Source organism: Propithecus coquereli, unplaced genomic scaffold (assembly GCF_000956105.1).
Source record: "Propithecus coquereli isolate 6110/MARCELLA unplaced genomic scaffold, Pcoq_1.0 Scaffold23, whole genome shotgun sequence".
Lineage (NCBI taxonomy): Eukaryota > Metazoa > Chordata > Mammalia > Primates > Indriidae > Propithecus > Propithecus coquereli.
In genome coordinates, this window is record NW_012147841.1 from 3,398,597 (window position 1) to 3,412,972 (window position 14,376).

The window sequence follows — 14,376 nt, forward strand, 5'->3', positions numbered from 1 at the left end:
TTGTCTATCAAGTAAAGAATGGATAAATAAATGTGGTCTTCCATATAATAGAATATTATTAGGTCATAAAAAGAAATGAAGTACTGATACATAATACCACTTGGGTGAACTCTGAAAACATTATACTAGTTGAAAAAAAGATGGTTATAAAGGATCACATATTATGTGATCCTATTTATCAGAAATGCCCAGAATGGGCAATCTATAGAGACAGAAAGTAGAAATTTCCTTGGGCTGGGATAGAAGGAGGGGTTGGTGTGATATCTAAGGGTTTGGGGGTTTATTTTGGGGGATAATGAAAATGTCCTAAAATTGACTTCGGTGATAGATGCACAACTCTGTGAATATACTAAAAGTTATTGAATTGTGCAGTTTAAATGGATGAATTATATGCTATGTGACTTATACCTCAATAAAGCTCGTAAAAACTAAATTACAAGGTTATGATCAAAATGTTTTTATTGGGAATACAGAAATACAAAGGAGATCGTTTTATTTTTACCTTATTAGCACATGTGAGATTGCTGAAGCCATGTCCAGTAATTGTTATCAATTCATTTACTGTTCCAGTGGATGGAGTAATGTTGCTTATAGATGGTGAAAAACAACTTGAAAGCTCAAATAGCAATCTTTTTGAATTTTTAACCCCGGTATTATTCAGGCCACACAGGGGTTCTGTTGCTAGGCAGCCTGCCACAGAGCTTCCCAAGTGCAAAATCTCAGGTCCTCCTTTAGACAAAAGAACTGTCTATAAGTCAGGAATTATATTCTAAAGGAAAATTGTTTTCAAACTGTGTTATTCTTTCTTTTGATGATTGTGGTTTAAATTCTGGTAAATATATATATTTTTAAATGACAAGAGGGTCCTAGGAAGTACAAAGGTATTAAAAACCTCGACAAAGATGGTACAATAAAGAGGGAAGAGTGAATATAAAATGTATTTATTCTTCAATTTGTCCAAGGCCAGATTGCATAGGGAAAAATAAAACAATAACATCATCTCACATTTTAATATATTTTCAGGCACATATAGAGTGTCAGAACTCTTTCACATTATATTTCATTTGAGGCACACAAGGATTCTGGGAGACTGGTAGGAAGACATTAAGACATTGTTTTATAGAATAATTTCCAGCCTCAGAGAAGCCCAAACATATTAGAGGTCATGTGGCTAGTAAGAGAGAAGCACAGTTAGACCCAGTTATCTGCCTCCTACTCCAGAAAGATCACATGAGCTCGGATCACCTATGTAACAGATTTTCCATCTTACCCTGAGCATATGTGGCTTCAGTGCTACCCACAAACAGGTGCAGGGGAATGTGCCTGGATTCAGCTGGTAAAACGTTAATGACTCCTTGGAGAAAAATGGAGTTAGCTTCATCAACATACCCGCTGCTATAATAATGGATTCCAGGTGAAGTAAATTGGTAAGAAAATGAACCTGCCATAAAATGAGATTGTACATAATAAATACAAGCAATTAATGCATCTTTGAAAAGGGGGTGAGAAAATTTGAAATGATCATTTAAATGCACATGCAGATGACAGGCTTCTTATTTTTCATGTGTATGATATTTCAATAGGAAGTAGGAAGGGAATGATTCACTGGCTATAAAAAAGATATCTTGTATAATGAAATTACATTCCATGAAGACAAGATCCAGCATTAATTTTCTGGAAAACACCACAGGAAGTCTGGCATAATTCTCCAAAATTTAAAGAAAGTCTCAATGTGGAATGACAAATTAAAAAAAAAACCATCAGTTTAATTTTTGTTTATGAGTGAAAAGTTCAAACTGTTACATGTACAGAACCAAACAGGAAATCTAAAGGACATACTTTACACTTAGCTGGCCTATAAGGAATGCTCATTTTAAAGCTGATTCCAATCAACAGAAATGTATCGCTTGCTACCAGATAGATTTGATTAAACATATATTCTCATTGTATTTTGTTGTTTTAATGTTTTTTGATGAGTCAGTTATTACAGAATCAATAAAGATATTTCTAAAAAAAATAAAGATATTTCTAATAACAGAGCTCATTTTCATACATGCAAAATAACTTGCTTACACTCATTAACAACATTTGTGCTACGGCAATAAAATACCAACTAAACCACCCTGTATATTTGTATATAACATTTTTCCAAAAGTACTATATATTACATCTAAACAAAATGTCATTTTATTATATCTAGGAAAAAGAGGCATGCTGCAAAATTCAATAAAGCAGAAACATACCTGACTTAGATTTCTGTCTTCCATTCGTAAATCCTTTGCCATCGTAAATTACACTTCCAGGACTGGAGACAGAGAAAACTCTATATCCTATCCTCCTAAGAAATGGATGTGTTTGCCAGTGCCATGTCACTGTGTCTCCCACAGACACGTTTAAGACTGAGGGTGACCAGGCATAACCTAATCCATGTACTAGGAGCAAGAATTGAGTCATATTTTAAAGGAAAAAAAGGAAAAGGAGTAAATTTCTTAAGAATTATCCTTAACAACATTGCATTTTTTTTACAGTCATTAGTGAAAACAACTGTTTAGTTAACATTGTAAAACTTTATTATGTACATAATTTAAACACTTAACAAAAATAAACAGAAATAATAGCAAGTAAGATAATGAGAAGGTAAGGAAAAAATAAGTCACACAACTCCAAAATGATGCTCAAGAGACAATCTGGAAAAAAGTCTAAAACTCAATAAATAAGTTGTTCAGAAACATTACATGGAATATTTTTAAAAGCTATGATCAACTCTTTAAGCATAAGAATTTTCTGAGGCATAGAGGCATGCAAAAATAAATATAATTTCAATTTGAAGATTCATTTGCAAACCTATGACTGATAAGAAACTATGGTAATTCCTGAGGTCTGTACTGCCACAAAACCAAATGGCAATTCCTGAAGTTGGAAATTGTAGTCTAGCCATCTAGACTCAAGCCTACCACTGATTCACCCCCATGTCAAGTGAATACCACTGACAAATTATAAAAGAAATAACAATACTTATTCTCTGAATAATTTGAAGTAGAAAATAGACAAAAATCAAATTAATTCCCAGGTAAAGTGCTTTCATTATTGACAATATATAAATGTTGGTTGATACCTGAATCTTTCCCGTTGTTGGTAATCCTGAATGCACTCCCTGTTGAATGAAGAGTACATTTTATGATCTTTTCAGATGATGATATAACATTGCAAGGGAAGGACCCTAGAAAGAACAAAGATGGCAAATAAAGAAAAAAACACTTTCTCAAATATTTTTTGTGGACTATAGACATGAAGTATAATTAATAAACAGCCAAGGCCCTTCAAAAGCTCTGCCTTATATAGTAGTATCTTTGGTACATTTTTTCTGATAGTAATCATGTGTGAGTACTAATTTTCAGAGCAGACTCCCCCCTTTTAAGTGTTCAATACTCATTAAATACACAATATTTATTGAAATCAAAAGTAGGTATTCAGTTTCTCTTTATCACCTTAACCAAATACACTTAACCTTTTTTACACTAATAGAAAAATAAAGCTTCCTTGATGGAGAATATTTGTATAATAAATATTCGGCATCTATAGCATATCCTTTAAGCTGAGAAAAAGGGTAACAGCCCTCCTGTGGGATGAAGGTTTTACCTAAGAGCACAGTATTCTCAGTTGGAATCGGGCTGAACCCAAAACCCATTACAGTGATTTCAGTTCCACCGTACAAGGAGCCTCTTTGTGGAAACATGTTGGTCACTTCCAAAACATACTGTATTGAAGCATTTAACTTGTCTCTGAAAAAGAAAAATGGATAGATTTTTCAGTGAGCTTCCTACTTGTTCATATTGCTAAACTCTTGCTAGGATATGACTCCTTTAGAAAGAGAAAATAATTGAATATTTGATAATACATTAATTTTTTAAGCTAGACAATCTGGTAATTACCATAATGTCAATTTGGTCAGATGGCATATTTCATAATTTTTCCCTAACTGTGAAAATTAGGTTTCTGAAAAAATCTAATCACACTAGAATTTGAGACAGATCTTAAAATATTATGGAAAAATTGGTTATGAGAACTGAGGTCACAAGAAATACATTTAATCTTTTAAAATATTTTTTGTTTCTGTTAGAATTACACAAAATAACAATTTTGTGTAATTACTTTGAATTTATCATTCCATGTTTGTTAGCAATTTGTCAGGATTTCCTTTCCCAGTGTTTCAATGAGAGGGTTTTTAATTTATTTGGCTTTGCTGCAACATGTCTGCTAGGAGGCCATCAAAATGTGAATGCTTTTCTGACCTGACTCCCATATCCCAGCTCCCTTCACAACTGCAGAGGATAGAGAAACCCAAGTGAGTGGTTGTGTTAACTTTTATTTAACTTCCAAGCATAACTGAAGTGGTATTTCTTGAACCACAACCTGCATTCAGGTGTGAATGGTGTCAATTCTGCCCATTATATTGTCAAGCCACAGCACAAGCCAACAACTCTTCTAGAACCCATGTGAGCTCCACCCTGTGAATCTAAGAAGGAGGTGGTCCTGAGGTTTACTTTTATTTGTTGCTCATCTTCCTTCACCTCCTCCAAGATTTCGCTGCAATCATCTCTCCTTCCACTTTGACATCAGCTTTACTTGCCTTTTTTTAGTCCCTAAATTTCAGTTTCTTCCTTTTCTAAGCATTCTAAACCAATAACTTTCTGATACCAGAACTAAAATTTTACCAGTTAATAAGCAGTTTTAGGGGAAAAAAATAGTAAATACTTACAGGAAATAGAGTTGGAGAAGGATTCTCTCTATCTTCTCCTTCAGATAGCCAGTTCCTACCCATTTCATGGTTTAATTGTCACTTTTTCTGAGAATTCTTCCCTGTTTTTCAGGATAAGTTATCTCTCTCTCTATCGTATACTTTTACAGAAACTTGTACCTCTTATTCACAGTATTTATTACATTTATAATTAAGTTATTGATATTATCCTTTGAGTCTATCTCTCCAACAAAATTGTGAGCACCATTAATGCAGGGGGCATGACCATAAATCCAACTGGCAAAACTGAGTAAATACCTGCCCCCTAAAAACTGCTTCAGAAGTATTTTCTGAATGAATAAAAATCATGTGACATATACACCAGCCTAGTTGCACAGAGAATTTTACAACCTGATCTGAGTGTTATTGGTCTCAAAACTAATTGTCATATTGTATTTTATGAGATATGCTCAGAATCTTTTGCAAAAGGAAATACAGAAAGGTAAAGAAAGCAATTGACATATTATAGGTTAATGGCTCTTTCTTTTCCTATCCCCAATTTCATTAGCCCACTGTGTTCCACAATTCCATCAAGTTTATGTTCACTATCATACCTTGTTGATGCAAAACCCCAGTTTCTGACTTCTACATAGATATCATGTTTTCCAGGAGACAACTTGGGCAAAAGGCAGCTAATATTGGTGAAGTTCCAGTGAAGAATTTGGCAGGTTTTTCCTCCAACATACACCACCATATGTTGTGTGAGTTCATTTCCGAAGTTATAACCCTTAATTGTTAAATTAACTTCTTCTATTATTTTAAAAGAAAAAAAAGTTTGCAAAAAGGTTCAACTTATTATCCAGTGTGAAATTTGAATATTAAATAAATCAATTCACAATTCATCTTTCATTGGATTTAGGAAATCCTAATAGTTTCAGAAACAAAAGGAAAAACAGTGAAAGAGTTGATGGTGGCTATGTCAAGATAAAGTTTATGTTCAATTATTTATAAGGGAACAAAAGATAGCAAAGTACTTTTAGGGAAAAAAACTAAATACTTCTCTCATTGTGTATGTTCATAGTGAAATAATAAATAGACTAGTCTACGGTAAAACACACAACGCACACAACTTATGACTGTTTTTACTTTAAGAAATAAAAGTTCAAGAGAAGCTATGTTTCAAAAGACTTTCTAGAAGTGGTTTCTATATATATATATGTGTGTGTCTAATGATTGATCTTATTGAAGAACATCTTACCTAATATTGTCCGTACTTTTGGACTAAAATCAGTTATAACTGGTGTCTGTAAACAATTATAACTAAAAGCATCCTTTGCTGTGGCTTGAAATCCATTGGCAATAACTGAAATATCAACTGTACCTTCAATTCTCTAAAATAAGAGGGAAAAAATTAGAAAACATTTAATGTTAAGATACACAAATTCAAAAAAAAAAAAAAAAGATACACAAATCCAATGGCTGAAAGCGGAATTATTCCAAATAAACCCCTGAAGATGTTTTGTTTCAAAGTCATGAATCAGAATCAATATTCAGATATTTAGAAAGTTGTGGTGTCAAACATAGCTTACATGTTAGAGTTCTCAAGATAAAGGTATTTGATATAGTTGTTTTAAGGGTTTTATGTTCAATTTAAATGCATTTATATTATTGGCTTTCTGAGGGCTCCACAATATAGTTGTGATGGTCTGAACAACTGATTCTCTAATTGATAAAGCATAACATATCTAAAAGTTTTTACTTTTTGCTCTTAAGATAGATTTAAATGTAATTTTTATTCCTTTTCACTGATAAATCACGTTATTATACTTTTGCTGACCTAGTTCCAGAATCCATGACTAAGCACTTGGACCCCCCTATGAAAAATATTTGGTACTTTCACTGATAGAGCACCTATGCATTTCCAAATCAGTATAGAAAAAACATCTTCCATCGTCTAGTATTTGTTTAATGTACACTCAGCATTTAACCAAATGACAATTTTACTCCTTTTTTAAAATTCCCTATATACTGTCATGGTATTTGAATGACAATTTTTAAAAAATAAGTTTTAATTGACAATATCCCGTAGATTCTCATCTCCATCATTCAACCCAACACAAAAATTGCTTTTTCCTACAGATTGTGATTATATAATACCCCTACTTATTCTGCTACCTTTTTAAAAAAATGTCAGTGACTAGATTTATCATCCTTTTGCACATAACAAGGAAACCAGAGCCTTGGTTTAAATTTAAAGATTATTTTTTAAAAATAAAGAACCATGATTGGTCCTAAGATACAATATTCCGTTGAGAACTGGACATTTTTTGCGAAACTTTAATACATTTTAAAAATATATTCCTTTTGGGAAACTAAAAATTTCTAGATTTGCTTCCCTGATATTTTTAGACTATTTATTAGTACTGAATTTATTTTATCCTTTGATGTACCTGGTAAACTCTCATTTACCCTCAAGCATTGATAGGACATCAACTATTCTGTGAAACTGTTCTGACACTTTCTCCACTGTATTTTATCTTTATTTTGTATCTACCTTTATTAATTCAAATGGAATACATTGTTTAATATTGGTTTATATGTCTGTCTTCTTTCATGATTTTAAGTATCTAGAATGTGAAGATAATATTTTGTCTTTGAATCTTAGCAGAAAGATATTGAAGAAACAATTTTTAAAGAGCATAACAGAAACTCTGCAGTTCCTAAGCAAATATACCACTTGTTAAACCCTCCACTGAGATATTCCCTAATTCAGAAGACTTCAGACTATGGGGAAGAAATGATGGAAATCAGAGGGCTTACTTTTGGTGTTCTGCAGGTTATCCTATTCCAATCTCCTTCAATCACATTGCAGGTTTCATTTCCAACTAATACGGTGGAATTTTCATTAAAGCCAAATCCAGATAGAGTCAGTAGAGTACCACCTTTATAAAAAAAACAAAAACAAAAACAAACGAACAAAGCCTCAGATAACTGTAACGAAAAGAAACTTCTGATCATTTGAGAATTGTCTAATCATCCAAGAGACGGACTGGCAAATAGATCAAAGATCAGACTGGAAACATATACGATCACCACCCCACACCTGAGCCTGAGCTTTAAGGCCTGGAACTATAAAGGATTTAATAAAATAACAGAGATTTGCAGCCCACACTTGCTTTGGGGCATTGTTATAAATGCCTTCTATTTTCCATAGTGCCTTCCTCATCCTAAGAAAAAATAATGTTGTTTCTATTCACTCAACCATTCTGTGAGTGGAAAAGGTGGGGAAATTAAGACTCTCGCCAAATCTCAAATTTTAATGCTTCTAAGTAAAAGGAAAACTAAGAAAAAAAAACAATAAAATAAAATAAAATAAATCACACTAAAAAGATCAAAACCAAAGTACAAAACCCAAAACTAAGCCTGGAAACATGTAAAATATAAAGGAAATGAAACAGGACAGAAAAAAATGTGTTATTTTCTTTCCATCCTTTGTGTCAGCCTTTCTTTCCCCAATTTGTTCCCAGAACTTTTTCTGGGTCAAGTGGCTCTACTGAGACTGTGGTTACAAATGAAGCAGCTGGTAAGCAGAATAATAACTAATAAATCTTATCTTGACATAATTGATGAGCTTGTTATAGAAACATGTAATAATTGATGATATTAATTCAATAACCTAAGATGTAAGTATAAGCAGCACCCAGACTTGTGCTTCATAAGAAACAAAAGAATTAGTCAGCCATTTAATCACTGTGCCTTCTCAAAGGACACCTCCCTTTGTTCTCTAGCAGGAAGCTTTGGGTTCCTCTGCCTTCACCCTGTACGAGAAACAGCACAGTGAAATGATGGAAATGTACGCAATCTTCTCTCTTGTTTGGAACTATTCACTCTTACCTGCTAGGCTTCCAGAAGCAGGCCAGATGCGTGAGATCTGACTCTGGTAAACGAAGTGGAAGGTCTCAGCCCCTACATTCTGTGCCAGTCCAACACCAGCTACGGACACAGCAACCAGAGCACGGCCAGCACTTCCATTCAGAATCTGGCACTTGATCTCATTTTCTTGTGATAAAAAAAAAGAAGAAAATAATAAAGTAAAATTTTTTGAGATAATATTACTGAAAATTTGTTTGCAAATATTAACATTGGCCTTCATTTTTAGAACCCAAGAAATATATCCAAAGGAAACTAATCATATATTAATGGACATGAGAATCTTGGGAGGAAAATTTTATCTGATGTTATGAATCAGACACTCCGAGAAAAGAGTTAAGGAAACCAATAACGGAGGCAAAGTACATGATTTAGTTCTGATGCTACCATGTCATAATTTTTTAAAATCCTACTTTATATGGACATGAGAATCTTGGGAGGAAAATTTTATCTGATGTTATGAATCAGACACTCCGAGAAAAGAGTTAAGGAAACCAATAATGGAGGCAAAGTACATGATTTAGTTCTGATGCTACCATGCCTCCAAAAGGCTACTGTCATAATTTTTTAAAATCCTACTTTATATGCTCATTATATTAATAATTCTAAAATTCTGGTCCGATATAATATGTCCAAAATTGAGTAAAATATTAGGTTTTATCAAGAAATAAAATCAAAAACTAAATGAAAACATTTTCTTCACTGTATTTAGAACAGTCTATGTGCACTGATAACACAGGTGTGGTATTGACTATTAGATATCAAGAATGCTTAAAAGATCTAAGTTGAAAACAACAGAAAGAATTTGGTAAGTGGATTTGCTTATGTAATTCCAATGTATTTAAGTTAAGAAAAATACCTAGGCTTAAGAAAGACAACTTTTAAAGAAATAGACTGTGTCCCTCGCTATATCAAGAGGTAGCAAATATAAATGATCTTTAAATTCTACATTGATGGAGAGAGGTTCTGATGGACTAGAAGTCAGGGAAGAGGGCCACGTCCTCTTGCTGCATGACTAATGTGGCATTGCCAAAACATGGGCAGAGGCGACCATGAAACACTAGAATAGCGCTTCATACATTTTGTGTGTCCCAGAGACACACAAGGCAAGGGAGATTTCATGTAACGACTTTATAAAGAAAAAAACCCAAAAATCAACTGTTACGGATAAAGACACTACAATGGTGAAATAATTAGTCTGTGATCATAATCAAAGATTAAAAAGAGAAGGCATCCAAATGAGGTGGCTAATTTTATGACTCAATAGGATACATCACAGGGTAATCATAAGTGTAACACTGCTCTTTGATTCCACTTTCTCTTAGAGAAGAACAATTAGACTTAACAATTTTAAAAAGCACCTACCATCCACAGAAAGAAGAGGGCAACCTATTGGTCCAACTGAGACTGATACAGCTGAATTAGGAGAAAATCCAGAACCTACTATGGTTAAAATCGTGCTTTCTTCATAGGACCCTGCAAATGATAAATTTAAATAACAATATTAAAATAAAAATAGAGCCTGTCATTATGAAATCAAATATTTCTGAGAGAAAAATAAGCCTATCTTCTAAAAGATATAAACAATAACCCATAGGCAAGTTAGGGGAAAAATACTTTTATTTCACAACAGTATATTTTTCCATTGAATGACTCTATGTTGCTTCATATTTTGTATCTCTGTGTTGACAGAGATTAGTGGAAAGAATTATCTGACTGAAAGTATGGAATGAGGTCAGGGAAAAAAGTATTCTTATGACAAAGACGTTAAGTAGACAGTAAGATTTTAATGCTTTTTTGGGGTGGAGGGCTGATATAAAATTAGCTGATGAATTTTCCTACTATCCACCAAGACTATACGTGTGATTATAGTATCTGAGCTTACCTTTCTGATTGAAAAATAAGCCATCTTTACAATCCCTATTCCTGCTGCTTATTTCAATTCTTGAATGCTCAGCTACAAAGCATAATCATTTTTTTTTTTTTAAAGCAGGAACGTACTATGAAGAAATGGTATAATGTACTCCCTAGACTGAGTTCTTGGCAATAATTTTTTCCATGTCTTATTCTCAAATCTAGAACCCAATTATTTTCTTTTATTAAGCAGCAGGTGTCTTGTGACTAGCCTTTCAATACTAATTCTCCTAGAAGAAGTGGTCTCATGTGATGAAAGAGTCCACTTAATATGCTAGTTAGCAGAGTAGAACAAAAATGCCTCAATGTCACAGTGAAATTTTAGAAGCTAATTCTAACTGGTAAAACTAGAGCAATAAAGGATTAACGAGTCCTCTGCTTCAAAGGCAATATTTCAGCTTCAAAAGCAATATTTTTTTGAAAAATAAATAATTAGTGCTCTTTCAATACCTTTCTGATCAGATAGATTTTTTTTACCATGTCGAACTGTCTCCTTGCCTTAGTTGGTGACACTAGTATAAATATATTTTTAAAAATCTTTATCAGAGTTTACATTTTGCTAGCTGTCTTCTACCCCATCGTATAAGTTAGAAATCAGGAGGTTACCTTGAGAAGGGCTTGTAGCCAAGACTAAGGGAGTAATCGTGGAATCCCATGTAAACGCACAGTCACCTGAACATTTAGCTGGAATTTCATTGATATAGACTTCAACCTTCAAATAAAGAAACACGGAGCTACTGTACAGGGGTAAAGGAACAGCATGGTTCAGTAGAATATGCATGGGATTTAGAAAAAATGATAGCATTTTATCAGTTTGCTTGTTTGTTTATAAAAATTAATCTACTTATATTTTTTCCACTATGACGTTTCTTTCATTTAGTCATCTATCAAATGTGCACTATGTTTCAGGCACCATTGTAAATGTTAGAAATATAAGAATCCAACATTAAACAAAACAGATGACAGCCCTGCTGTGACCCAATTTGTATTCTAGTAGGGGTGGGATAGAGAGTTGCATAAAACTATAAGTTAAAAATAGTAAATGCATATTATGCCTGGAGTTGATTAATGCTATGAAGAAAAATAAAGGTTGCTCTTGGGAAAGTCACCTAAATTCTTTACACTTTAATTTTGTCATCATTAAAAAGGCAACATTAATAATTACTTCACAGAGTTACTATAAAGATTAAATGAAAGAATATTTTCAAATTCTGGCATTAGTAGAGGTTAAAAATCTGTTTTAATATAAAGGAAGGTATTTTTCTCCAAACTCATAAAATAATATTATCGTGTTGATCAACTGTTAACACAAATATTCACATTAAAATAGAGAAGTCAACTCCCCTGTTTTACCAGGACTTTCGCATATTGCAAGCTATTAATAGTTATACATTTAAAGTTATATTAAACATCATAAGAAAAGTTTCAAAAATACCTGCGGATGTTGACTGGGTGTACGGAGTAGGTCTCCAAGTATGTGTTGTCTGAATAAGCCACCTTCCTTTATCTTTGTAACTGTCACATTAGCCTTTTCTCCAATAATGTTCGAGTCATTAATCTATTTCCATACAAAACTATTTTATTAGAAAGGCTATAATAAATATGACCACGCTAGATTTTATTCTGAAATTTAAGCATGGTGAAAAATGAAATAAAAGCCAAAGAATGTAAAAGAAATTTCAAAATCACTTTAGTCACATTTTTTAAAAGGAGCCTCTTCAAAAATGAACATAATCTATTTAAGAAAAAACTAAGGCTACTGCATTATCATACATTGCATCGATTATAACTTGAGTTAAATGATTAAAATTAACTGGAACTTTTAGGATTAAAAACATAAGTCTAAAGAAAATGAATTTACTAACTTTGATTTTCTCAAAATATTCTATGCTTCTTCTGAATATTATCAATTTGATAAATTATTATTGAATAATTGAAAAATTGTTCTATTTCCACCTGACAGTTAACTTTCCCCTTTAACATTTTGCATCTTTAACTACTCTGGTTTTCCATCCACATTCCTGCAATTATATTTTTCTTTCAAAGCTAAAAATGAAACCAAATCAAATCAAATCAAATCAATATGTACTTTTTGGTCCTTACAAAATCCAAGATGGCAGCCTTCTGATGTATTCAGGGACTAGCAAAGACATAGGGGTCTTCATTCCCGGCCACATGTGAGCCAAGATGGTACGGAACAGAAATAATGAATAAGCAGAAGAGACTGGTTAGAAAAGAGAGAAAAGAGTAGATGCATAGACACAAGCAGAGATACCAAGAGGGAGGCCAGTCACTAGAGCTGTCTCAGTTGTGGAATTCTCTAATTCTAGTTCCAGGCCATGTGTTTTCCTAAAATAACCCCCACATCTTTATGACTGTTACTAGTTGCACTTTCATATAGATTTGTGTTCTAGGTTTACACACTTTTTTGTGTGTCTCCTACTTCCCTATCTCCTTCTCCTTCCTCCGCCATCCCAAATGGTTTCATACATACAATTCTGCGTTTTTTTCCCACCTTGCGTCAGGATTTTTCCCAGGTGAATATATGTGGGTCTGCTCTGGCTGCATAGTATTCATATGAGTTATGTCATTTAAACAATCATTCTCCTAGGATTCTAGGATTTAACTATTACACATAATTCTGCAGTGACTACCTTTGTGCCTATGCCGTTTCACATTTGTATCATCATTTCAGTAGGATAGAGTTACATACATGATATTGTTGAATCATAGGGTATCTATATTCAGATGATAATAAATTGTCTTCCCAAAATGTTGTCCTAATTTATGTTCTCACCAACATTGCATAGAGGCAACTGTTTTCTCACTACTTCCATCATCACTAGAAAGCATCATCTTTTTGACGTTTGACACTCCAAGTCCCCAGTCCCTTCTACACTACTCTCCTTCACATACTCTGGGCCCAACGCCTCTCCCCATCCCCTTCCACACTGTAAGCAAAGGTGATTGGATGAACACTTAAGCTGAACTTGAAAAGGTCATCTTTACAACCACAAAAGTGTCCAAGGCCCAGGATATAGCTCTAGTGGTAGAATATTATAGACAGTGAGGCTGATTCTTCTTGCCTTTCCTTAAAGTACACGTAGACTGGGTTCTTAGACTGGCTCTGCCTGTGCTCCTACTGCCCTTGTCAAGGATCTTCCAACACAGATTCCTAGACTTTTCCCATATGGGACAGGGAATAAAGTAGTGACAGCTATTGTCCTTGAAAGAGAACATCTGGTCAACTTAATTTAGAACACTCTTCTTCTCCTCAATTTCCTTTACAAAGTTTTTGTCTATACTTTGCATTCTTAAAATATACACAGTCCCTATTTTTTTTTTTTTTTGGAATGAGGCAGGGTACAAATAAGAAAACAACATATAGAAGGAAAGAGAAGCCAAGCCAAATGAAGGAACCTGTAGAAGATTCTGCTTTCCACATGTGCTTCTCCACTGGATGTTCCACGAGTATCCAGAACAGGTTCCCTCTCGTGTAACTGAGACTCTTCCCATTTCTTCCAGACTCTGGAGAGCAAACTGTAGATCTGCAGCTGACACGGCAGCGGGGAGGCCTGCACTCACAGAGGGATGGCAAACAGCAGGAGTCAAAATTCACAAACCAATTTCATCTCTAAAGTACATGAAATGTGTGCGATGTATTACCGCATATAAACCACATGTTCCCCTCTAATATAATAAAAATGAAATTTGCATCCTGCTTATACCAAGAATTTATGTATTTCTTGGAAAAAAAATAAATACATACAATTTTATCTGTCAATTTAAAAATA

The 14,376-nt window shown here is 33.7% G+C and overlaps 1 protein-coding gene across 1 annotated transcript in view; it reads right to left on the reverse strand.

The window, feature by feature from the left end:
- The window catches only part of PKHD1L1 (polycystic kidney and hepatic disease 1 (autosomal recessive)-like 1), a 204,930-nt gene that overhangs the window by 129,227 nt on the left and 61,327 nt on the right, over positions 1 to 14,376 (reverse strand). Inside the window, 13 exon segments of the mRNA XM_012645294.1 lie at positions 503 to 729; positions 1,271 to 1,441; positions 2,244 to 2,432; positions 3,116 to 3,220; positions 3,640 to 3,782; positions 5,353 to 5,548; positions 5,997 to 6,129; positions 7,559 to 7,680; positions 8,633 to 8,797; positions 10,034 to 10,144; positions 11,189 to 11,294; positions 12,018 to 12,140; positions 14,003 to 14,157. Coding sequence (XP_012500748.1) covers positions 503 to 729; positions 1,271 to 1,441; positions 2,244 to 2,432; positions 3,116 to 3,220; positions 3,640 to 3,782; positions 5,353 to 5,548; positions 5,997 to 6,129; positions 7,559 to 7,680; positions 8,633 to 8,797; positions 10,034 to 10,144; positions 11,189 to 11,294; positions 12,018 to 12,140; positions 14,003 to 14,157 — 1,946 coding nt within the window.